This window comes from Oxyura jamaicensis, chromosome 2, assembly GCF_011077185.1.
Source record: "Oxyura jamaicensis isolate SHBP4307 breed ruddy duck chromosome 2, BPBGC_Ojam_1.0, whole genome shotgun sequence".
Lineage (NCBI taxonomy): Eukaryota > Metazoa > Chordata > Aves > Anseriformes > Anatidae > Oxyura > Oxyura jamaicensis.
In genome coordinates, this window is record NC_048894.1 from 95,253,094 (window position 1) to 95,279,429 (window position 26,336).

The window sequence follows — 26,336 nt, forward strand, 5'->3', positions numbered from 1 at the left end:
TCCACCTGGAGTCCTCGTTCCACCTGGAGTCCTCGTTCCACCTGGAGCCACCTCTTCCTGAAGAAGCAGAATGTGCAGAAAATGTACAAGAGTTCGCAGACCCATCACTCCTGTAAGAGGAATAGCTTTGCGAAGGATAGTTTGTTGAGTATCTTCCAGATGAAGGATAAGGATAGGGTAATCCTTGATCACTTACGCTCCTTGCTTTTGTACATACTTGTTGGTTCCTCCAATTTGTCCCTTCCTCGCCATACGTCAGTCTGTTAGCAGGGAGCTTACTTCCTTGCGTATCTTTGGACATATATTCTGCTGAGTACTCACTCACCGAATTTGTCTCATATGAAGAGGCCTCACGGGCTGAATTACTGCCAGAAGCAGATCGGCTGAACTGTCTCAGCCATTCACTGAGCCCACTGGCAGAGCGTCCAGTCTGAAGAGTGAAAGAGTCCCTGAGTGCAGACATCATCGCAAAGTCACTAGGTCTTAGCCCATAGGAAGATGATCTGTCATCACTTTGGTAACTGTGTGAGTTATCGGGAGCAAAAGAATCACCTGCAGAACACTGTTCATACTGAGATGAAGAACCTTGATTCCAGTTAGGATTTCCTAAATAAATAAATTAGTAAATACATAATTTTAAAAGGGCACTAGAAGTTAGTCAAATATGAAAATACCAACTGAAAACACAACTACTCGGAGGTTTTATGAAGGGTTCTTCTCATATTTCTTGCCTCTATGTCTTACCTGAGTCCTTGCATCTTTTCACCCCAAATCCTCGTGTAAACAGGTTAGACAAGGTTTTCACTGGCATGCTCTTCTGAATGATTTTCACATCAACCCACATGGCATGAGACTGAATTTACTCAGAATAGTTTAGGTACCTTTTTTTTTTATTATTTTTTTTCTTCTAATTCATTAAATACAAGTGGGGCAATTGTTTGCAAAAGAAACTTAATTCATTATAAGCCCCTTTTGGTCTGACTACTTACTGGGTTAGCAAACATCAGCATTTTTTTTGACTGTGTTTCCAAGGCTGAATAAAGAAAAATAGAAGGGAAACAACTGACTCGATCCAATTAATCACTTTAACTAATAAATGACCTGAATTGAACTATACTTTGCTTTACTGTCAAAGCATCTTAAAAATCAACCACTGGAATTATCATTTGAAGACCTCTCAGGTAAGACGTACCTAGAAGAGCTCACAGAGACCAGGATACACTAACTGTATATAAGAACAGTTATAAATATTGAAGTTAGCATGTGTCGAGAAGTTAACACTTTTGATGGCAGTATGTGTGCACCGCGGATATGAAATAAAATGGGTTAGCTAAAATCACATTAATTCCTTTCAGTGCTCATTTTCTCATTAAATCTATCAGTTCTGCAGTTTAGAGGAAAAACAAATAGAAAAGATTTACAAAAGTTAAAGCCTGTAAATCTTCTAGAGATACAGTCAACCAACAATTTGTCAAAGCTTTACTTTAGCAGCTCACCCTCATGTCCTTTTTTATTGAGTTTCTTTTCACCCAAGATTTGTGGGAAACAGAGAGAGGCAACTTCTTAGCAGGCCAGCAGCCTAAAGAAACAAGCTAACAATCTCTTTCACTGCATCCCTGGCAGAGGTATTCACTCGATGTAATGTAAGAATGGCAAATACCTCTTTGAAGATGCCTTGACACACCAACCTTCACGCTGAGGGCAGGCAGATGTTACTGCTTGGGTCTCCAGTAACCTCTGTTTCTGTAATACTACGCAGTGAGTCAAGGTTCAAGTCATGAAGGCTTTAGAAAAAGATACCCTGAATGGACTCAGAGGAAAAGACACATGGTATTCTAGTAAACAAGTGCTATGGCTGGCCATAAAAGCAAATTTTTGCAATTTACACAGTGTTAAGAACAGACTTAAAGTAGTCGAACAACGTGCCTACATTACCTTTGGATTTTCCATATGGCTTATACAGTTTTGGGATGCTCTTTCTTGCTGGAAATTCATCTTGAGATATTGACATCAGTGGCCTCAGGCTGTTAGTATAATTAACCTAGATAAAGCACAAGGTCAGAATGTCTGTTTTTAAACTAAAATCTTGAGTGTTCAAACAAACAAAAAAAAGGCAATTTCCCCATAGAAAGCTGGCAGAGTACTATTTTAGGTGACAGCAAACTCCATACGAAGGACGTTTTGCTCTGTACACTATTAACACACTGAATTACAATTTAAAAAAAATATTTTTGAAAGAGGTGTGTCTCTGGAGAACAGAATGAGGTGTCTGAGTACAACGACAATATCACCTGGTTCAAATTTTTATACTGCCCCACAACCTTCAACATCACCTGGCTAAAATATAAAATTGGTGTATATGCAATTCCTGTCTCTAGCTGGGGAATGCAGAATGGAAGGCTCAGCTACTGCCTGAGATTAAACAGCAATTTTTAACTACCTCATGAGACCTGCAGTTTATTAACATGACAGAATGTGGCATAAATAGGGAATATGAGAACCAAAATACTGCAAAGCCCATATGTCAGCCACTGTTAATTCAGCTTGGTTTCAGCCAGCAGCCAGCCTGTTCCTTTCCGTTAATCTTTCTCAAGGCCCTCTCCTATTTTCAGTCCCACCATAATTTCTCAAGCTTCAAATGATTTCAAGAGAATCCAGAGTGGGCACCTGCATGTTTCCTTTATTGTTTTCAAAAGAGTTCAGTCTGATTTTAAACAAGAAAGATCTTTAAACTTGTCCAGAAGCATTCTGTATTTTTCAGCAAATACCATGATATGAACAGCAAAAAGAAAAGTATTTTTACTATAGAAGAATCACCTTCAAATTACTAATTCCCTAGCAGGAAGTCAGAAAAGTTACGCTTCAAGCTGATGTCATCTAACAAGTCAGCTGACTCTTAATCTTTTAGTAGGCTTTGGTGAGCATGACAATTTGAGAGTGTAGCTCTCAAAAAGGTAGTGGCATATGCCACACGTGCTCAAAGACAGTTCCCATACCTCAGCTGACATGGACTATACTGTTAATGCCTAAGAAACCATTCTGAAATATTTTTCAGAAAAGCACATTCTGAATTTTATGAACCAGTAGCAGCCAGATTCTGGCCCGTCTTCAGACCCTCTTTTTCTAGAGATATTCAGTTTTTATGCAAAGAAGCTGTGAAGGTTTTCAAGGGTCAACAGAAACAGCAGGAACATCTTGCCTATCTTAGCCTTAAGAGATTAAAGCTCTCAAATGGGACAAGAGCTACAGCTCACCAGTAAAAAAGTTATCCAGATGCCCACAGAAGCCAGAAGTGACACTTTTGGGTAATAGATAAAAGCCTGATTAACCTTAGGAGAAAAGCTATGAAGGGAGGGACCAAATGCAAAGGAAGGATGACAGACATCATAAAGCAAAATGGAGCCCAAATCAGAGGTGCAAAATAAAACAAAACAGATGGAAGGTTATGAAGAACTAACAGAAATGTGCAAAGCAATTAATGTATTTAGTACTTCAGAACCGTATAAATTTTTAAGCATATAATAATTTAAGTAAATCTATGTTTAAGGGGTTTTGGCCTATGTCTGAACTGTTCCACTTCAGCAGGTTGTTAATTAGTTCAACCACTTCTTTCCTCCCAGCGGCAAAGTCACTACAGGTCTTAATTTACTTACTGCTGCTTTCTTTTCACAAAATGACTTTAAAGCTTCTGTAAGTTCCTGTGTAATGTGAACAACGAGCGTTGCTTCTGAGTCTGAGGTGATGTGAAAAGTTTCCTGTTGAAAAACATGGTAAGAATTGCTAGCTCATTAGGATGCCAAAGGGTCTTCTACACAAACAGACCAGCAATGCTTTGCTTTTGGTGTAACCAAGGTTATACTATTGGTTTATATATAACACACACACACATTTAAATCCATACACACACATACATGAGAAAATAAAACTGTGAACATAATTATGGCTTTATAAGAGGTAAGACACCATCCTTGATTCTGTGGCAATCCTATACTGTCAATCATGAACGTTCCGTGGCAGATGGAGAAGGGCACAAATCCTAATTTATGCTGTCTGTGTAGAAAATTGAATAAAAAGTAAACTTCAGCAGCTTCATCAAATGCCTTTGATTCCCTCATTTTAGTAACAGTAAGATGAAAGTTTTTACTATAATTTTTGCGTGTATAATTTTGGGAACCAGAGATATCAAAATACATTGATATATCTATATAAACACAGAACAGCTGTGTTTACCTGTGTTTTCAATGTCCAATCAGAAGGATTAGTAAGTACATGAGGTTGTAAATTTTGATAATTGATTACAGAAAGTTACAAGAATATAGGTAGTCTTATGCCACAAGGAATAGATGTGATACCTCTTCATTAGATAGAAGCCAGCAACTGTCTATTGAGCATTTTTGGTAGTTCACTGATTATCCCTAGATCGTTTTTTCTATACCTCTTCCTAAAGTCATAAGTAACCACAGACTAAGAGATTAAAAAAAAGGACTGAAAGAGAAAAAACATTCTTCAGACAGTAATGAAGCACACATCTCACAACAGCCTACTTGTGATTTCAGAGTAGAAACAAGCAATTCAGACTCGACATGAAATGTTGTAATTGCCTTAGGTACAGTATGCAAGAGAACAAGACTTTGATGGAATAAAATGGCACAGATACATGGTCAGGTATTTCCACAACATAAACCTAAAAGGCAAAGCAAGGTTTATTATGCCACTGACAACAGCAACTGAACAGATAAAACTTCTCCACCCCAACAGCAACAACTGTGCTCTAGTATCGTCCAGTTTCAGTCCAGTTCTGCAGCAGCAACACTAGCCACAATACCACAGGCAGCAAGAACCGGCTGGCTCAGGTCCTTCAGCCCATCACCAACCCTAGGAGGTAGATAGGGGTAGCCAACAGCACTTGAGCAACATCAGTACTGCTAACGCAGCTTGTCAGCAAAGGGAAGAACGATCCAGGGAACAGAGGGAGAGCTCAGATTTAATCCAGCATGCTGTTCTCAGCCAATGTTAAGCTACAGCTGCACTAGCTTTTCAAAGAGCAAAGTCCACAAAAACGTACCTTAGAAATCAATGCTGTGGTCAGAAGAGTTTGAGCAGTAATCAATGGCTCCTTCACAGTATTCACTGCTTCACACGAGTGAAACTCCACAACAGTTCAGACTTACCAAATTCTTATTCTACATACTCACCAAGAACTCTAAAGCTTTCTGCTTCCGAACAGGATCATTCTGTGGGATTGGGGAAGAAAAAAATTACAAGATTGAACTCTACAGTATCTGTTGCACCATCTTGTACAAAACAAGATGCTTAACAACAAAAGTCAAACCAAACGAAAGATAGTATTTTTAGGTCACAGCTGCAAACATGTAACATTACGTCTCAACAGCCCAGTGCTGCTCAAGACACACTAGAGAGATCATTTAGGGTTTAACCTCTGAATTAGAAAAAAAAGGATGACAAATCTTAGATGTAAGATTTAAACCAAACCCTCAGTGTAGAACACCTCTGATCTGAAGAGGGGCAAGGCAGTGGCGAATGCAGCATAGCTTGAGAAATTTGGCTTAAAGACACTGGGCTTCAGACTCAGTAATTTTAAACAGTAATTATGTGAGCTAAGGCGGGTAAGCATCCTGGTGTACAGTGTTAATTTCCCTTGTGATGTGATGAACACAAAACTCTGGTCGTTAGGTCAGCTATTTTGCTTCTGGGCTAATATTAATAAAATGGCAAATGAAGCCAAAGAGTAAAAGCTTTTCAAAAAAAAAAAAAAAAAAAAGAAGCAAGTATAAGGAAACTGCTAAAATACAAGGCACTTGCAGAATTACTACCTCTACATACCTCATGCTTATCATCATCTTCCCACCTTAAAAAGAAAGAAAAACATTAAGATACATTCTAAAGATTAGAATGATTAATGATTAGATTGACAGATTAATGATTAGAATGATAAAGATTTTAAAGATTCTAAAAAGTTAAGCTCCCTTTTTGTATCTAGGATCAAAATATTTAAATTTCCAAATTTATCTAACTTACCAATATGGGGTATGTTTTTTTACAGCATATCTAAAGTATTGTATTCCTTAAAGGTCTTTACTCTGGATCTCAGAAAACAACAGTAGTACTGACGAACTTTACACATCAGCTAAAGGAGATGACTGAGGTAATGGTGGTGGGTTTTTTCCTTCCTTTATGAACAGGGGTGCCTTTTTCTAAAATTTAGGCAGTGGCATCCCAGAGAAAGTGATAACACTGACTTTTGAATTGCAATGTCTTTGTGCATGAGTACATCAGACTGTTACTGAACTGCATAACCAGTACAATAGTTCAAGTCATAGCTACTTATGAAGTGAATATAAAAATCTATTTCGGGTTACTTCCTCATAGACAGAAAGCAACTCTTTACACAAGATGAAGAACTACAGTGGAAGAACAATACATTTTCCCCCTGTGTGAAAAAGTTTGTTACAGATCCAGCTAGTAAGTAAAGTGATCACATTAAAAAAATCCCTTTTGATTCCCCTGTGGAGGTTGTATTCTCACCTTGCTTTCTTCTTTGATGGGGCTAGAAAATTAAAAAGAATCATTAGCACCATCATAGGGTTTCCACCATATTACTGCAATAAAAGCATTACACAAACCAAATTGTTACTGTCCCTAAAGTGGCTGCAGTGTTTTAAAGGACTAATAATCTTTCTTGCCAGCACAGTCTGTAAGGATGAAGAAGGAGGGAAAGTTCAGTAAAACAAGGTAGTCTGCTTAAGGCAGTAGTTGTGCCTCAGAGAGTCAGCTACTGCATCATACATAATTTTGCATTTCTTAACGTGTTCCAGGATAAGCAACAGGACAAGTTGTAATTCTCAGGATAAATTACATATTTCCCTCTACAATATGTAGCTGAAAGACTCATGTTACTGTCTTTTGACCACCTGTTGTTGAACAAATGCTGATGAGTTACAACAAGTTGCACTGTACGTCCCCAAAGCGTTCTGAACTTCAGGAGTGAAAAAGATTGCCACCATTTCACAGAATATATCCAGTGAAGCAAGAATCATGGAATTATAGAATGGAAAGGACCTCTGCAGGTTGAACCACAGATTCATGAAAAAAGTTTACGTGGGAAAGGATATCTGGAGGTTTTCTAGTCCAGCTTCACTGGAAAGTACCAAGAAAGTACCAAGATGCATTAAGTAGAACGTCCCCCAAAAAACAATTAACTGTAAGATGAGGATGTTAAAGATTAGAATCATTTTCCTTGACTTATGCAATTTGTGCTATCTTTTCAGTAAGCCTACAAAGTCCACCCTATTTGAAAAGAAGACAGCTGGAGACAAGGAATACTAATCAGAGGCTGGAAGCTTTGCCCTGCTCAAGCAGAACTGAAGTTCTGCTAACTTCGACAAATACTTGCCTCAAGATTAGATCAGGCTGCTCAGGCCCAAGTCCAGTTGAATATTGTAAGTCTACAAGAACAGCAATTTCCCACCTTTTCAGGCAGGCAGTCTCACTGCTTGACCACTCACTACACAGAACTTTCCATACATTCAGTCAGCACTGCCTTCATTGCAACTTGTGAATGTTGCCACTTGTTCTTTCCCTGTGTGCCTTCAAGTCTGGCTTCTTCTCTGTAGCCGTATTTTTGGTAGCAGAAGACAGTAATTAGATCAAATCCTTAGCTGCTGTCTTCTCCAAGTTAATCAAACCAGTTCCCTGAAGCTGTTCTCCACATTATATGAAGCAGTCCTTGCATGATCTTTGTAGCTGGTGAGTCCTCTGCTGTTTCACCACAAATTCACCAAAGTTTCTCATGTCTACAGGACACTGTTCCAGAAGCAGCTTAATGAGTTCTGAGAAGGAAATAAACACTTCTCTCAGCCTGCTGCCTACACTCTTGCTAACGCAATCCAGCATGCTGTTAGCCTTCATTACATCACGAGTGCATTGCTGATCTGTGTTCATATCGTCCTACACCAAGCCCTGCAGGTTCTTAAGATCTGCTCCCTAGCTCAACAGCATCCAGTTTGTATCCAGCAGGTTGTTGCTCCATCCCCGATGTAAGACTTCACATGTAATTCTGTCAAACTTCAGGAGGTTTTTGACAGCCCATTTCACCAGGTTGTTGAGATCCCTCTGAACAGCAGCTTTGCTCCACCACATACCAGGCATTCCCCTCAGTTTGATGTCACCTACAAATTTGACAATGGTGTTTTCTATCCCATTATCCAGGTTGTTAATGATGTTAATGAACATGTTAAACATTGCTGGCACCAGGATCAACCACTGAGGAGCGCCACTAGTAAGCAACCAGCACACTTAAAATCACTGACAGCTGCTTTTTGAATCCAACCATTCAGCCACCTTTTATCCACAGTGTAGTCTTACTGTATCTCCTCAGTTTGGCTACAAGAACACTAAGTGAGACTATTTTGAGAGCTATGCTGAAGTTAAAATGACATCCATCCTTCCTTCCATGTCCACAGAGCCAGCCCATGCCACTGCAAAAGGCAATCATCAAGCCCAGTTTCTCCTTGGTAAATCCACACTGTGTGTTCCCAGTCACCTTCTTGACCTTCACACACCAGTAAATGATGTCCGTAAGGACCTGCCCTGTTATTTTTATAAGGTCTGGGTCAGCCTGTAGCCACATACTTTACTTTTGAAGCTAAGCACATTTGTTTTTTTTCAGGTCACCAAAGAACTTTTCTGATCACCATGACTTCAGAGACTTCGGAGAGCAGCTCCCTCAACACCAGAAGTACCCCATTTTGTCGCATGGACTTGCACATGCTCAATTTGCCATTCCCTAAAGTGACCCTTCTCTACAGTGGGTAATGCCATGGTCCCCTAGGCTTTACAACTATGCACAAAGCCCTCAGAGCAGACTTTGTTAGTAAAAGACCAAGGCAAAGACAGCAATAAATAACTCAGCCTTTTCCATGTTCTTTATCGCTAGGTTACTTGCTTTGTTCACAGCGGGCCACGTCTTTTGCTGCTGTCAGACCTGCAGAAGCCTTCCTTTTGACCTCCAGATTCCTTTCACCTCCAAACAAGCTTCGCCTTCGTAATTCCACCCCAAACTCATCTGGAATGCCTATACAGTTCTTTGTGTCAGGCTGCCTCTGATTATGTGTGCTTCCTCTTAGCATTTAAGATCAGTTAGGAATTCTCTGTTCAACCACACCAGCCACCTGTTATGCCTCTTTATAGTCTCACACTGCAGAATGGATCGTCTCTTTTCCTTAAGAAGTTCTCCTTGAAGACTGATTATCGCTTTTGGATGTCTTTTCCTTGCAAGGCAGCCTCTCAAGGGATCCTGGATCAGTTTTCTGAAGAAGATGAATCCTATTCTCCTGAAGCCCATGGTCATTAATCTGGTACTTGGCTTCCTCATTCCCCTGAGGGTTTTAAACTGTGTCACGTCATGATATGCCTATGGATAATCTGTTCCAGCACTGTACTGCCCTCTAGGAAACAAGTTTTTCCTAAAGCCTCTCAAAATGCCACTTGTGGCTGCAATCTTGTTACATTGCCAGCAATTGCCAACCACTTTGCCATCTTTGTAGCAGTCTACACATACTTGAAGGGCAGTTACCACATCACCTCTTACCCTCTTCTTTCCCATCTAAACAAGCCTCTAATCCTTGTCCTAGGTACATGCTCTGACCCCTGAGTATCTCCACAGCACTCCTCTCCAATTTCTTCACTTTCCCCTTGAAGTAGAAGGAACAAAACTAGATGCAGTATTCTAAGTTTGGCCTTAACCATTATCAAATAGTGGGGAATACGAATGTTCACCAGTCTTCTGCCTGTGCCCACCTGCAGTGTCACAATATGAGATCTGCCTTATGTGAAATGAGAGCAGTCGGTTGGCTCATATTCAGCTTGGCAACCACCACAGCCACCAACACCTTTTTAGCTGACTGTAGTCTGTCATTTCCTATCCTGTACTGATGCATGGAGTTATCACTTCCCCACTAAAGACACAGACAAGCTTCTCCAGTTATCTGCTCTAATTTCAAGTAAGCAATAACTCAGTAAATCTGTGGACTTCTTTCCAGTTTCCAGCTGTATTCTGTAGTAGCATTAATAGTTTTTAGAAACAAAAAAAAAATGATGCAGGCAGAATTCAGAGATTAAATTAGATCAGAAACTCATGAAATTCATAGCTATAGTACCACACTGTGCTTAAGCAAACCCTCATACTTCTTAAAATAATGTTATAAGGCTTTCAGGCTCATCAACTCTCTACTTTGAGTAACTGATTACTGGAATTACCTTAATATGATATAATTTTTAATTTGAAGCTCAAGACAAAATAAAGATCGTATTTCTTTAGAAAATAAAGAAAATTTTCATTGAAGAAAAGCAACAAACCAATCCCTCCAAAGCATCTCATATATATATATAAGGATACATAACTGTATCTTGGTTTTGCATATGATCTCTGCAGCTGCCAAAATTTGGTGTTAATGTCTGTTTTATCACTGACAAAGTAGTACATGCCACCAGATGGCGTCTCCTAATTACATCCTCAAACTCACTCTTGCTGGTGAAAGGAAGCTTTGAAGCTCGAAGTTATTCTTTGACAATGCAATCTACTCTAAACACATAGAGCTGCTAAACCAGTAAGCATGATTCCCTTCTAAGTAAATAGAGTGGTTTTATTTTGGAATGAACTTGATGTTGTCTTTACCAATCTACAGTAATCCAAACATACTGTATGGAGTGAGGATGCTGTTTTTATGTTGTGGGGTTTGGTTTCCATTGCTCATTCCAATGAACTTGCTAAAGAACTGTAAATTCCACCTTTAGCAGTGATTCAAGACTGATTTTTATGTCTTTTGATGACTGGAATGAGGTGGAGAAGGCTTTACCAGCTTATTCAGAGATACCCATCAAACATCATGTTTCCACACTTTTTCATTCTTTCATTAGCAAATTACTGTAGTTATCTAAAATACCTCCAGAAGCAAGCAGTTAAAAAATGTCTAAGAAACATTGCAAGTCTGACAATTCCTTCCTTTCCTCATTTCATATTCACAAAAACTGGAAAATCTCTAAAAACAAAACATTTTGTACGATAACATACAAGTTTAATATTTTAAATCAGTCAAACCCTTGGAGTTCAACTTCTCATTCAAATTAAACCAGTCTGGGCTGACAAATATATTATATTCAAGTAATTCATAAACTTACGTGAGGTACTTGGTCTTATGTAACCTTCAATCTAGGAAACAGACATAGATTTGTATTAGATTTTCTGATTAAAATTTTATAGTCCCTACTGCACCTGCCTCTAGAGGCAGAACAAGTACTTTTATTTGTCCTAGCATAGTATAGCCCATAATTTTATAGATTACATATAAATTTAACAATATAACTGAAATTTGAGAGAAATTTGCATACATTTGAGAAAATGCAAGTTGCATAAATTAGTCATTAAAGTAAAGCACTAAAGCCTCTAAAACATTAATTCTGCCAGGACATTTTCTATCTTAAAATAAATAAATAAATAAATAAAAATAAACAACTTTTTTTTTTTTTAACAGGAATTTCAATTCAACTATTATTTTCCCCAGATATTTTAGGGTGCCTTTAACTTTAGTCTTAGTTCTATTTAACACTACATTTCCTAGATGCACACAGGAATTTAACACTGTTTGTCAGCAGTACTTTTAACTTGCTAGGTAAAACAGAAATGCACTGATAAAATGTACATTATTGGATGCTTTACATTTACTTCCAACTACCTTATACATTTTTAATCCTTCAGTCTTCTCTAGCTCTCCTGCTATTCTTCTGAGAAATGAGACTTTGCATTCTTTTACATCTGTTGTCTTTCTCTTCATTTTATCTGGAAATTCTTTAGACTGTTGACAAAAACAGCTTTAGATGAGCAACACCAAAATAAATTTAATATTAAAAAGTTGTCACATTCCACTTTTTGAACAAGCTTTCAAAAGACTAACAAACATTGTTTTGAACATTAGGAAGTAGTTTTGTTTCTGTAGCACCACTGGTTAAAGGTTAATGTTAAAATCATATAAATTCAGATACTATGTGAAGCTCACTATTGAGAGTTAAGATCCTCTGTGCAATATCCAACAATACCATGGGCTTATTGAGGAATGAGAGAGATCCAATGCTCAAGAACCTGATCTTGGATGAGATTAAAGTGCTTAGGAAAAGACTTTGAGCAGATACCGACTTGCACCCCTGGATTGCATTTCCTCAGTAGCTCACAGCTTTATAGTTATTCATGTTGATCAGACTCACAAAGAGTCAATCATATGGGGGTTTAAACTTCAAACTTGATGTAGGTATTCATATAAAAATAAAGGATAGCATCTTAGAGAAATTGTGATCAAAATGTAACATGGATATATTACTCACTATGTATGCTCTTCTGTGTTTATACCCACTGAGATGTTCTATCATGGGTGCCATCTCTGTATTAAACCCACACAGCTTGCATTCATAATGCGGCTCTTTTCTTCCTTCAAATCTGATTTCAACCACATGTTCTAAACCTGTAAAACGAGAGTTACAAACATCTATACTTACAATAGGCTACTATAAACAAAAGTATTCTCTTCAAGATTACTCACTAAAAGCCAAAAATAACAAAGATATAATTCCATTTTCAGAATTTCAACACTTCTTCAGGTTCACAAAAATCAGATTTACTATCAACAACAGTTATACTTCTCTCTTTACAATGCTTTATTCTGAAAGGGGAAAAAATGTCTATAGCAGATTTGCAAGCTCAGTAAAACAAAATCCTTCATTCATCTACTTTCTTATGCAGGATATTTTTAAGAAACCAAAAAAGAACATTCCATTCAATATAGTCATGTAAGACAATGGAGAAGTGTCAGTCAAAAAGAGAATGAGGATAGGAAATGCCACACAAACATCTGTATTAAAAAACTCCATACTTAGTCAAACTCCTACTTAGTCAAACATAATTTGAACAGCATTTGAGTAGTGCCAAGTGCATGCAGAAAGAACGATTATCCCTTCACAAAATTGGGTCCTTCATTATCCAAAATATTCCATAAACCTTTAAGAATTAACAGGATATAGAACAGATTTTCTTAATTTCTTTCCTAGAAATGACTGAAAGACTATGTCTTAGAAGTATTCAGAAATCTAAGTTTGATGATTATACCTAGCATCAAAAGTTTTAGTGTGAACAGCTTAAATGTACCAAGCAGCTTAAAACTAATAGGCAAAACCTGCAGCTGTTCCCCCTTATCCTCAGTTAAAATACTCTGTGAGGAATTGACTGCAGCCAAGCACGACACAACTATTTGCTTACTTCTCCCCACACACACACCTCTCAGCAGGGTGGAGGAGTAATTAGGAAGAGCAGAAGCAAGAAAACTTGTGGGTCAAGATAAAGACAGTTTAATAGGTGAAAGAAAGAGGGGGTGAGAAGAAGCAAGGAAAAAAGGTCAAGCAAAGACAGTCACTCAATGCCTCCCGACAAGCAAGCCAATGCCAAGCCAATCCTTGAACAATGACTACTTTAGAAGCCAAAAAAAAAACAGTTCACCTTCCTCCTCTACCCTATTTATTATCATTGAACATGGCACTAAATGATACAGAATATCCCCTTGGCCCGTTTGAGTCTGCAGTCCTGCCTGTGTCCCCTTCCAGTCTCTTGTTCATCTCCTGCCTACTCAAGGGGTGGGAGACAGGGACCCAGGCTGGGAAGAAGCAGCAGCCTTGATCCTGTGCACTACTCAGCAACAGCCAAAACACCAGTTTGTTATCGACACTGTTTTAGTCACATATCCAAAACAGCACCGTACAGGATGCTATGAAGAAAGTTAACTTTATCTCAGACCCACTGCTGCGTTATACTGTTAAATATTAACTCCAGAAATAAATTAGCAACATTTCCTACTTAGCTCTTCATCAGGGAATGTATTCCTTTAGGCCACCATCACGTACAAACAACACTAAAGCCACCAACAAGCAGCATTGTTTATCCTCTCCTAAAGGTTGCCTAATCTAGCTATTAGAAAGCAAACCTTACAATTAATCTTGTTACTTTTAGTAATTCCAAAGACTGTGAGGAAAAACAACCCACTGCACAGAGACTTTGGTATAGCCCATGAAATGGAAAACCACAAAGAACCACCACATGGCAAGTCAACAGTGGCACAAAGCCTAGTTGGAGGCCAGTAAGTAGAAATGTACTCCCTAGTGACCCCAGGGTTCAATATCGGTCCAACTCCATTTAACATCTCCATAAATGACCTGGATGATGGTGCAGATGGCACCCTCAGCAACTCTACAGACACTAAACTGGGAGCAGTGGCTGATAAACCAGATGGCTGTGCTGCCTTCCAGAGACCTCAAAAGGCTGGAGACACGGGCTTCCAGGTACTTCCTGCACTTCAACGTGACACACTGAGACCTAGAGCTGGGGAGGAACAGCCCCAGGCACCAGTACGTGTTGAAGTAGCTTTGCAGAAAAGGGCCCGGGGGGATACCAAGTTGCACGTGAACCGGCCTTGTGGCAAAGAGGGCAAACAGTACCCTGCGCTGCATGAGGAGCGTCGCCGGCAGGAAGGGTCCATCCTCTCCACTCAGCACTGGTAACGCCACACATGGAGTACTGTGTCTAGTTCTGGGCTCCCCGTTACAAGAGAGAGATGGACATACTGGAGAGAATCCAGCAAAGTGGCACATGGATGATGAAGGGACATGAGCACCTTTCATAGGAAGAAAGGCTGAGAGAGCTGGGACTGTTCAGCCTGGAAAAGAGAAGGCCCAGGCGTCAACCTCAGTGTGTATAAATACATGTGAAGGGACGGTGCAAAGAAAACAGAGCCAGGCTCTTTTCAGCAGTGCCCAGTGACAGGACAAGAGGCAATGGGCACAAACTGAAACATGGGAGGTGACATCTGAACAAAAGGACACATTTTCACTATGAGCAAGACTGAGCACTGGAACAGATTCTCTGTGGACTTGTGGAGTCTCCATCCCTGGAGCTATTCCAAAGCCACCTGGATACAGTCTTAGGCAACCTGTTCGGTGATCCTGCTTGAGCAGGGGGGTTGGACAGCACAACCTCCAACCCCAGTTCCTTCCAACCCCAACCATTTTGTGATCTGTGAAAACCATCTTTATTGAGGTGGTTCCTTCAGGACTGAACATGTCACTATCACACAATCACACTTATGATTAAGGTGTACAGAAGAGGTGGCCTTTACGGTGGTCACATTAACAAGCTAAATTTTAAAAGGTATAATGTGTAAGATAAATTCCAGTAATTATCCAACATCAGTTACAAAAAAAAATGAAACAATATTTAAAATATCACTTTTTATTTCAAAACAAAGGAAAGCTATTTGGTCACAAATGCAAAGACATACCATTTAGAAAACAAACAAACACAAAAACATACCAACTAGAGGTTCTTCTCTTTTGGGATCATTCATAAAATCCTTCAGACAGGTTATGTCCTTTGTGAGTCCTCTCTTCACTAAGGTAAAAAGTACACACATAAAGAAATATTACACTAAAATGACCAAATACATTGGACAGTTTGCACATAATTTCTATGATGTTAAAGGAGTTTCTAGTGGGATTTAAGGAGGACAAAATTAACATGCACTCTGAAACACGCAAGCGAAATGACTAGGACCTCAATCACTCACAAGAAGATGCCAACATTACATTTTCCATAACATTTTTACACACATGGAATGTGGTTCTCTTCAAGAGAACCACAGAGGTATAAGAGAACTTCTAACAGTTTCCAATTTACTGATGAAACATCCCCAAGTTCACATTCATACCATGCCCCATACCATGTCAGTTATCAAAAAAAAGATTAAAACAAACAAACAAACAAAACAACCATCCTCTGTTCCCCTAAAACTATTTTGGGTTCATATTGCACATTCAGACAGCTTGCTTGGAAATGAAGTTCAAGAATCACGTTGTCTTAAATCTAACAAAGAAGACATCAGCTTCGCTAATATGGCAAACCTAAACTCTTCTCCTTCCTTGGGCAGACCAGAAGCTACACAACCACAGTGATCATGCTCCTGAGCCTGAACCAGCAGTGTTTCAACCCAGAGTATAGCTCACTCCTCAACGGGTTTTATTAGCTTAGTTTTTACACTGTCTTTAAACTCATTTAAGAGTCAGCTCAGAGCACCAGCTACATTTATCTGCAAAACCAGAGACATTAAATGTATTTAAGTGTTAGCCATTGTAAAAGAACACACTAAAGTGTTAAAATACATGTTTTTAATCTGAGAAAAAAGTGTGGAAATATAACTCATCTTCCTAACTGCATACACCTGTATTTTAGGCTACTAGTGAATTTCCTGAGAAGTCATAAATACTGCTAGTTTCTTCAAACCTCAGCAAACAGAAGTGGAAATACAACAGGCTCTGAAAAATACAGTATTGACTTCTGTCCTAGGATACCAGGTTATGGTTTAAAAAGAAAAAAAAAAAAACACTTCACGAGGACTTTGAACTTATGCCGTTCCAGTAGGAACAAGTTTTTACTGCAATTAAGTCAAATGCTAGAGCTGCACACAAAAAAAATACTTCACATAGTGCCAGCACTTCATTTATATGGAATATCTGTCACAACTTAACTATGGTAGAAAACACCTGCGGGGACACCTCCTGGCACAGGATAAGCATGGTCCAAACCCACCAAAATTTTACAAGTCTTGTTAAAGTTTTGTTTTTGTTGTGTGTTTTTTTTTTTTTTTTTTAACTCATGTGATATGCAGCAACTGCATAGTGTGACAAAGTTGCCATGTAACAAGTTGGTGCCATGTAGTGGGTTTCCATAGACAGATTTTTAACAAGCCTTCAATGCATTAGTTAAAATATAACCCTGTGCCTGTATAGTATCTCTCAGTGATTGACATGTGATCTTGTGGGCTAAATGTGGAAAGAGAGAGGTTGAAAAAAGCTAAAGGCCTTTAAAAGGTAGTGGCTGTTTTCTTCTTGCTTCCCAACATGCAATTAGATATTGTCTTAGTATCATCTTGGTAAGAGACAACCCATACTGTTCTTGTTTTACAGGCTTTTGTTCAGTAAACTTTCACTATATTGTATGCGTACACATGCATGCTACAAAATTTTCAGCTAAAAACTTCATGAGCTAAAAAAACATTAAATAGATTGGTGTCAGATATCAGGAAGAAACACTGCTGTCTCAAGTTTGAAAGTCTTGCAATGAAAATATCTGTAACTCCATATTCTAAGAACTTTCCTTAAATAAATTAACCCTCACAAAAAAGAAAAGCAATGGTTCAGGTGTTTGGTAACTTGTATTACTTCTTAGTAAACCATCATCAACAAAAAGCTTTGATCATCATTAAAATAAAACTATTAATTTCAAAGGTGTATTTTAAAAGGAGGTTAGCTTATTTATATTCAGCTACCTGGTCTCTGCGTTTCATACTTCATCGGAGTTCGGACTGGAGCTGGAGGACCTAAGATGACAGTTTGACAGTCAGATCACTTCTTCTCACATACTTTTGTGCATATTAAGTACACAATAGATCATCCATTTTATTAAGTACAGAGTAGATCATCCAAACACATTAAAGAACAGAACAGTTATCTTCATTGTGCATGCTTAATATATGCTCAGTGGTAACAATATTTCATCTTGGTACACTTCCCTTCTTTAACTTTATTCCTCTAAGCAAGAAAAAGCCTTCATTTCCATTCACCTTCCCCTCTAAGACAATGTACCAAGCACACAGGTATCACAGAAGGATAGAGTAGTCAATTTTTATTTGATTTTAATTGCTTTTCATACTGTCTAGTTATTTTCTTTATTTTTGCTATCCATTATTTTCTGTGACAGCAGATCCAGTAGCACTGAGGCCTGACAGACAAATCCTTATCTAAAGGTTTAGAGCTTTGGCACAGCCCTAGGTCATTAAATTGCACATAGAATAGTTTCTTTTACATAGGTTTCTGTATATATTCTTAACCACTCAGTTTCAGGGTGAATGTTTGAACATGCTTCTGTAAACATGATTCTACCCCCTTCATTTGTAACTTCTTTCCCTTTCCCCTCCCTCCCTTAAATCCATACACAGACGTATCCCAGGTGAGCTTTAACAATGCTCTCAGCATTTTGTAAATTGTGACATCCAAGACTAAGACAAACTGATACACCAGTATGTTTATTGGAAAATCTGAAAATTATGTTAAGCTTCAAAAACATGAAAAATAGACTACATATTTGCTCATGCAATTCCTATTTTTGAAGTGAAAAGATTTTCCATACTTAGAGTAAATACATGTTGTACAGAGCACTGGTTTCTGCCTCCTCCTGCTTAACATTAGCAATGAAGAGATGCATATCAAAACTATCAGATCAAAGCTGCAAATATTCTGCAAACAGCTGAAGCTTATTAACACAAGCGAGGGGTATAAGTAAATGTGGCCTGTTTGATTTCTCATAAGTAATCTACTTATTTCAGTAAAAAGCTTCAGAGATCTTAGTAGCATAAATAGAAGTACCTACAGATACATTATGAGTATGAAAACTACTTGTTTCCAGAGTTGTTTAGTTAACACACACAGCCTGAGTTAGATTCCAGGTCCAGCATCTGCAGTCTGACAACACGGCCAGACACCATACAACACAAACGGGCACCTGTGAAGTATGCTTTTGCCATGCTTTAATTTGTTTACTTCTTGGAACATACTGTGTTTGCAGAGAATTGTGCCAGAAGCTACTCCCAGTGAAGTTTGCCATAATGTGGCTGAGGCTTACACATACAGTCAAGTTAAAAATCAACAGTTGTAGCTCCTACTATCACCAAAGATAACAGCATGTATTTTTTCTTTCCTTGTTTTCAAACATTTGCAGGCAGTTAGAATGTCTGCTAACAGTTCCACAAAAGCAGTCATAATCCTTAAGATGCTCTCCCATGTGGTGACGCGTTTTAGATGCTAGCATTTAAGCTTGATGTGTATGAGCTCCATGGCTTTGTAATTCTAGTAGCAATGAGTTATTTCTTAAGTATCTCAAAACCATACTAACACAACAGTACTTTCCCTTAAAGCATATCAGGCTGACAAATGAGCTGAAATCAGCTGGACTTCCAGGATCAAAGGACAACGAGCAACAGCCCAGCCTCTTCCTGCTGTCCAGTAAGCTGCAGTGTAGCCCAGGGACCAACTCCAGGGCTCACAACAATTAACCTCTTTATCAGTAACCTAGCTGAAGACGCACGGAAAACCCTCAGCAAGTTCACAGACAAGATTACTTCAGGGAATACAACTGACTTCAAAGATTTAGTTAAGCAGGACCAGTGGTACATTGAGCCTTAAAGGAACTTTAATATAAGAAGGGTACAGTTCTAAAGCTGAAGTAACCCCATTCACAAGCACAGGCTGAGCAGTTGAGAAGAACCTGACACTTATGATGGATGTTAAGCTGGACAGTGGCTCAAAGCAAGCCTGGTATAAACAAGGCAAACCTCCTGGAAGCCTGCACAAGCAGCAAACTTCTAGGTAACTTCTCCTCCTGCATTTGGTACTTGTGAGGATGTCTTGTTTCATGCCTCTCCCATTTATAATGCAATGTGGAAAAAAAAAGTGGCTCGAGGGGAAGGGCAGCAGATCTAAAGGTTAGATTCATCTTTGTAACTGATGTTCAGGTATTCTTGGGGGATGTGGCAAAAGCATAATAAGTAGCTGCTTAGGATGCTGAAATTTATTTTGTTAGGATGAAATTTTTCTTTAAGGGAAGGCAGCAAATACAGACTGATTAAACAGAGGTTGATGGCTCTGTCCTTGGAGATGTTCAAAGCTTCAATAAGCAAGTGATGGTTCTCCAGCACTGGCAGTAGTCCTACTTCAGTCAGGAAGTTTGATTCAATAGCCTCAGGAAATCCCTTCCAAATAGGATTTTTTGAATAGAGTATTTTCCAGATACTAGTAATCTATATGAACAACACTAGAACACTTCCGTTTCCCTATTTAATCAGTATTTAATGACATGGCCCTGAACACTCTTCTTTGAACTCCACCTTCTGCATCTATTCCTGCATTTGTAATGCACACACATTCATTTCAACTGCCAGAAATAGAAGTGCTATGCCTCAAAACTTACAGTTTCAGATACTACTAATACAATTAGTCACCAACAATGTAGCAGACTCAACACAGACTCACTTTTGAGAACAGTAGGTGAAGTGCACAGAATCTATACTCCACTGTACGAGGGGAAACTCTAAGAGGTGAATAAGCTGGAGTAGCATTCAACCTTAGCACTTCTATTATTCTGACAACTTCTGAAGCATTTCCTATTCTAGTCTGAACTCAGGAAAGAACTTCCCAGAAAAGAACCTCCAAGCTCCCTTCCTTTGAAAATTTAGTAGTTTTACACTCTAAGACCTTACATATACTAATGCTTGAGATATGAGTATGGAAAGGCATATTTAAGAAAATAAAGTTTAAGAAAATGAAGTCTTATCACAAAGCTGAAATGCTGATTGGGATCAGTATTCCACTGCTGAACTCAAAGCAGAATATGATATTTGTGCTTTCACTCACTGGAGGAATGAGTCAGCAGTGCTGTTAAAGTGCAGCTAATCTTCAGATCCAATTCTTCCCCTTGGCCCCATGCTTTACAGAATGATTATAATGAAGCTTTCTTACTCACAAGATGACTTAACAGCTCAAAGTTGAAGAATGTAGAGGCAGCCTGCTAGATCCAACAGCTAAACACCTACAACATTCCTTATTACACTTTTCATAACCTATGAGAAGTCTTTGAGGAAGCACTGCGAACTAGCTCTGCACTTTCCTGTAATGCAAAAAAAATTCTATAGGGCGTACAAAATTTCCATTAATCCACTCTATGTGGAAAATTACTGAAAACTAATTTCACCAATGCAGACAGGCAGTCCAGAAGTGGCTTTAAAAGGGCTCATCCTCTATACTCCCCCTACCTTGTTCTAGTAGTAAGCCACTGGATTTCACTATTGCCTGGGAAGTACTGCCAAACATATAATTTCATTCCCCCACTGTGTAGTGCCTCTTGCTCAAAACAAGAACAGTTTTCCAAACTGCTGCCTCCTCTGGTCAAAAAGAGGTAGGAAAGAAATGCTTAATTTCCTTCCTTCCTGATGCCTGAACATACAAGTGCAACTGCCTCAACTAGAGCTGAAAAAAAGTCTGTTCAATTACTGCTGTGAGAAGTCACAACTGAACTCCATATACTTACTAAGCTTTGATTTAACTTAGTGAAGTCTTAAAATTTCAGTATCTTCCCTTCCCACATCATCCATTGAGATTGTCTAAGCTTTTTGAGAGCAGGCGGAAGAGACAACCAGAAACCAAGTTCTCGTCACCACAAAAATAATTTCTTGACAGCTTTGCCATATGGAAACTTGAATCATATCCAGATGTCTTTCTTACAAGAAAGTGGTACTTCTCCAGACACAAGCATCTGTAAACAGACTCATTTCCTGACTTCACTGACTTTAAAGGCAAGAAGACTGTACAGTTAAACAGTCAGGTTAGTCATGCTCCCCACTGCTGGAAATACTCAGCATCCAAATAATTGTGGTTTTTCTGTTTTTGTGATTTTGGTTTGTGAATGATACCAGTATTATACTGGTATTGGTCTTGCTCTCCCTGATGAGAAAGGAAATGATTTTTTCCTTGAATTCCACAGCAAGAAAGAAATTGCTTATGTTGGTGTGGTATGTTTTAAGTATGCCAAACCTCATCTTCTGAAGTACCCACTCTTCTTTGGACAGGGCACATTTCAGATACCTGTCAGATTTTGTCCCAAGTGATTTCCAAGAAAACTCATCCTTTACTTTGACAATATCCATACATTTTTGCTCCTGGTCCTTCAGACTCCACCATGAACATGCTGCCGCATTTCACTTTCACTGGAGTGTTTGATAACACAAATATTAGAATAGCACCAAGGACCCAACAGCAATAAGAGCAACCCATGAGTTTATGTCCTGAAGTCACAGGACTCATTTTACATAGTACATGTAAATTAAGAATATCCATGCTTATTCAAAATATTTCAATACATAACTCTATAAACAAACTGTATACATTTGTTCATGCTTACTACATGTCTACAGAGTTGAGTTATTTAAAATGAAAACCAAAAGCCAAGCATATTCTGAGTTTATTCTTATATCTTATTGACACCAATGGATTTCCTGGATCTAGTGACTCACAAGAGATAATTGTGTCACTAGTGATACATACAGAACACCTCAAACTCTCCCACAGAGATTTTAAATAATTGTGCACTGTTGTCCCCAGCATCAAAACTGGATTGCCATCTTTGAAAAGTTCCTCAAGTGGAAAGCTTTTCTACCTTAAACAAAAACCTCGACCTCCCCATCCCAGACACACAAAAAACAAGCAAACAAAACCACACACACACCCCTGAAATGTACAGATAAACTTCACAAAGCTACTTTTTGGCCTTCTTTGGACAAGTAAACCATGATGATGGCTTACAAGTTGGCTCCCCATGTCTGGATCTTCAGTGGTAGAATTCAAGATGGATAAAGCAGAATAGAGACACATGAGTATTCATACTATTTATTTCACATTAAAAGTAAAAAGATGTCAATAGCTTTGACATGATCACTGAGATTCAGAACCTTCAGGATGAAATAAAACAACTTACAAGGCTTCTGCCATGCAGTATCCTGTGATGCTGGGACTCCTCCAAAAGTTAAGTCTAGCTTGTTTACCATCAAGATTCTCCTCTTCAATAATCAGGAACTTGAACCTCTCTTCCAGTTCCATAAGACGGTCACAAGATTTTGACCTGTGACATTTCTGGGAATGCAGTGGTTGCAGTGACCTTATGTTCTTACCCTGAAACTTCCCTGGAATGCTGAGCTTGCAGTACATGAAGCAGTATCATTTTCTAAAGGCGTACGTCTTTGCAACAGATTCTTGTATTCCACCACTCTTTCTACTGTCTTGCTGCCGCTCATGTCCTCATTTTCAAATCTCAGTTTGTCCCATTCACTCTTTGCACCACTCCTCCAAAACAAGATGTCATGGTCTTGAAGCAGGAACCTCTTCAAGAATCAAGTTTGCAAGATTGCAAGAAGAATGTAAATTCATCGTTGGTACTACTTTTAATGACCATTTCCAATCAGGAATACCAGAGGAGGTGTATGAACCCATTTTTGACTAGAAACATTAGCCTGTGGCCAAACAAATCTGTTGTTGCTGAGGTATAAATACAATTCTAGACTGTTCATATCCACTGGACACTTAAGAGACCTCTGTGCTTTCAGAACTTTTGCAGTTCTGAAAAGGAGCTGCATTACCGGTATTTCTAAAAGCTGAAGATCTGCATGCAGGGCTCAAGTCTGCTTGGGCAGAATGTCTCATAATTTATCACACACTTGAATGATGTCTTGCACTGATATCCTGTTTTCAGTACCAAGCCACCAGAGCAGCTAGTGAAGCCCAGTCTCGTAGAAAATAGACTCTGAGCAGTGTTTGTGTTTTTCTCTCTTGTTTATTCTTCAGGGTGCAGGTGTTGAGTTCAGCCTGCAAAGTTTCCCTCAGTAGAAGACTGACATCACTCTTCTCTGTGCAGGCGTGCATTTTCAGGAACCCTTGATTAACCTGGTTCAAAAGATACTGGGGAGCAAACAAAGCCAGAATGTATTTGTTTCTTAGGAGTACAAGCTGAAAATACAAACTAGGAATGAGATGCTTATTTCTTGTGATGACTGACAGTAAGTCCCTTTTGCTTTATAATCTTCAGACTTTTTTTTTAAGCCAGTACTCCCACGTATGCCAGTGTTCTCTTGCTTGCAGTCCTTTCAAGATTTTGTACATCAGTGTTTTTACATCATTTCATGTCCACTGTGAGCAAGTTATACCCCAAGTCTCCAGTCTTTTACCATTACTCTTATTTCCCATTGGCACATGACAGTCTGGATGCATGTTCTCAGCTTATGGGGATGAGATACCCCAACAACTCAGTTTACATTGAATAGGTCTTTGCTACTCCAAGTCCACACTACAATAAAGAAAGGCATAACATTCCTGTGATGCAGCTAGGCAAATTCAGCACAGGTAGAACAGCAGCTGCAACGGTGCTATGTTAGCCTACCCATACAGGTGCTTAGTATACTGCCTGAAGCTTAGCAGTGAGTGCATAAAGCTGACAAACAAGTGGAGGACAGTTTAGCCTGGGAAGGTAAGAAACAAATACTGACTATTCACCCCTCTGCTAAACAGACATACAAATATTTAGATGTGGAAAGGCATAATTAAGGCTTCATGCTCTAAAATATTTCTTTATTCAACTGTTCATTAGATAAATATCTCAGGAGATTGTTCAGCATATAAGGAGAAACACAGCTACAGGCACATAGATCTGGCAAATGCAAGTAACTGAACTACTGGAAAAGCAACACATTAAAACCCCCAAGCAATATCCATACTAAGAGGCTGGAAAGAATAAAGTGTTATACTTACAATAGACAGTCTTGGGTCTCAGGGCTTTTTCTTTCTTTAATTATGAAGATGCAAGTCGTCCCAAAATAAAATAAGAAAAAGAAATTAATGTGCTGCATGATTTGAAGGAAAAACCCCTGTACTTCCTGAATTAAGCCTTTGCAGACAAATTACAATACAGGCCAAAGTTTCCATTATCAGATAGGAAAAAAATGAGCCTTTATGATTTTCTGCAAAAGCTGGAAGTACAGCCAGAAGTATACTTACAGTTAAGGTTAATTTCAAGAAAGCCTTGGTATTAAGTTCTAAGAGATGATTATGGCTTGAAACATATCAAGGATGCCAGACAAAACCCTGATTTTTGCATGGCTGCAGCTTGTAACGTTCCTAGAGTTCCAAAAACTGTAGTTCCAACAACAACCAAGAAAAAAAAAATGGAAAAATAAGCTAAGAAAGAGCAGCTCCACCACCATATAGGGTGGATTTGGATAAACCTCCAGACAAGACAAGTTTCCTGGAAGTTTATTCATATCATGAAGAACAGTAAAAGCAGCTTTCATCAACTGAATTCAGAACAGATCACTTTTGGAAGCATCTCAGAAAAAGAAGAACTTATTTTCCATTTCAAAACCTGGCTAAAACCAATAGTGACGCATTTGGAGACCTTTCTGGCAAACTTCCTATTTAAAAGAATGAAAAGAAGTATCATCCTTCTACCAGAAGGACAGTTGTTTGCTTATGAGCACTACATGGATTTGAGTGGTATGTTTTCAGCCTTCAGCCTGCTGTGGAAAAGAAGTTGCAAGTCAGTGTAACAGTTCAGTAAGAGGTTAAGACTGACACAATAGGTGTTTGTTCAGGAAGACAAATAGCTGTCCTTCCATGGCAGTTTTAAAAATGGAAGTCACCTAAGTGCCAGTATCATCACAGGTAAGTGGGTGGTGGGGTATGAACTCAGCGGGATTTTGTAAACTCAGAATACAGGCAGTCTGCCTGGTAGTCATCCTGCCAGGAGTGTTTCTACACTGTAGAAAACCACCTGTCATTCTACTCCTGTTTTACAGGAAACAGCTGGTAATACCTAACATTTCAGTTACCTAACATAGAAAACATCAGAAACTGTGAGCTGCCACTAAGAGATTTTCTCCTGGCCATTTTTAGCCAATTCAGATTGCACTTGGATTACTGCTTTAACATTCAAAATGTTGTTCCACAGCTGAGACTAATAGGTCCACTTTACTTGTGATGTTTTCTTGAGACTACTTAAGCAAAAGATAAACAGAAAACAACAAAAAAACTTCTGGAATAAAGATTCTTACACATTTGGTAAGAAACATTCTCTGCCCTGGGCCATATGTCACAAGCAAGTTACAACAGCTGTTTTTGAGCTAAGACCATAAAAAGTTAGCGTAACTTTTAACAAAGTGTCTAACTTTGAGAAGCCACAACTCAAAAACTGCTGTCTCTCAGGGTTCAAACCTTCCATGTGCAGTTCTCAAAGAGCTACTTAGATTACTTTTCGCACATTTTGAGTTCTCAGGTTATGTAACAAAACACTGTTTCACAGTTAGCTGTATAAACATCATTTACTTCTTCCTAAATATATACATCTCTGAAATAACAAGCTAGGTATTAGCAACCTATACACCAAAATTTATTCTAATTCTTAAAGTGTGAGGTTGACACAAATGTAAAGAGCTCCACATTTTAAGCTAGTCTGGAACATGAGGTTAAGCTGCAAAACGTAACAGCATACTAAACACTTCTTGAGGCTGAACATAATCAATCTAATGGCACAGCAAGTTTCCAGTATCTGAAACTTAACTATGTTAGCACTTCAAGTA

The 26,336-nt window shown here is 38.7% G+C and overlaps 1 protein-coding gene across 6 annotated transcripts in view; it reads right to left on the reverse strand.

Annotated features, from left to right (window-relative positions):
• Positions 1-26,336, reverse strand: part of LOC118161927 — a 35,444-nt gene that overhangs the window by 3,807 nt on the left and 5,301 nt on the right. For 2 of the 6 annotated variants that reach the window (XM_035317708.1, XM_035317709.1), the window contains 12 exons: positions 24,514-24,547; positions 17,436-17,486; positions 15,425-15,502; positions 12,397-12,533; positions 11,754-11,873; positions 11,200-11,230; positions 6,547-6,568; positions 5,845-5,869; positions 5,196-5,234; positions 3,654-3,755; positions 1,927-2,041; positions 24-606 (listed from right to left, as the gene is read on the reverse strand). In XM_035317708.1, the coding sequence (XP_035173599.1) occupies positions 24-606; positions 1,927-2,041; positions 3,654-3,755; positions 5,196-5,234; positions 5,845-5,869; positions 6,547-6,568; positions 11,200-11,230; positions 11,754-11,873; positions 12,397-12,533; positions 15,425-15,502; positions 17,436-17,486; positions 24,514-24,547 (1,337 nt within the window). Of the gene's footprint in view, positions 1-23; positions 607-1,926; positions 2,042-3,653; positions 3,756-5,195; positions 5,235-5,844; positions 5,870-6,546; positions 6,569-11,199; positions 11,231-11,753; positions 11,874-12,396; positions 12,534-15,424; positions 15,503-17,435; positions 17,537-17,570; positions 19,914-24,513; positions 24,574-26,336 lie in introns of those variants that run through there. The other 4 variants (XM_035317710.1, XM_035317711.1, XM_035317713.1 and 1 more) reach the window with 4 other exon arrangements.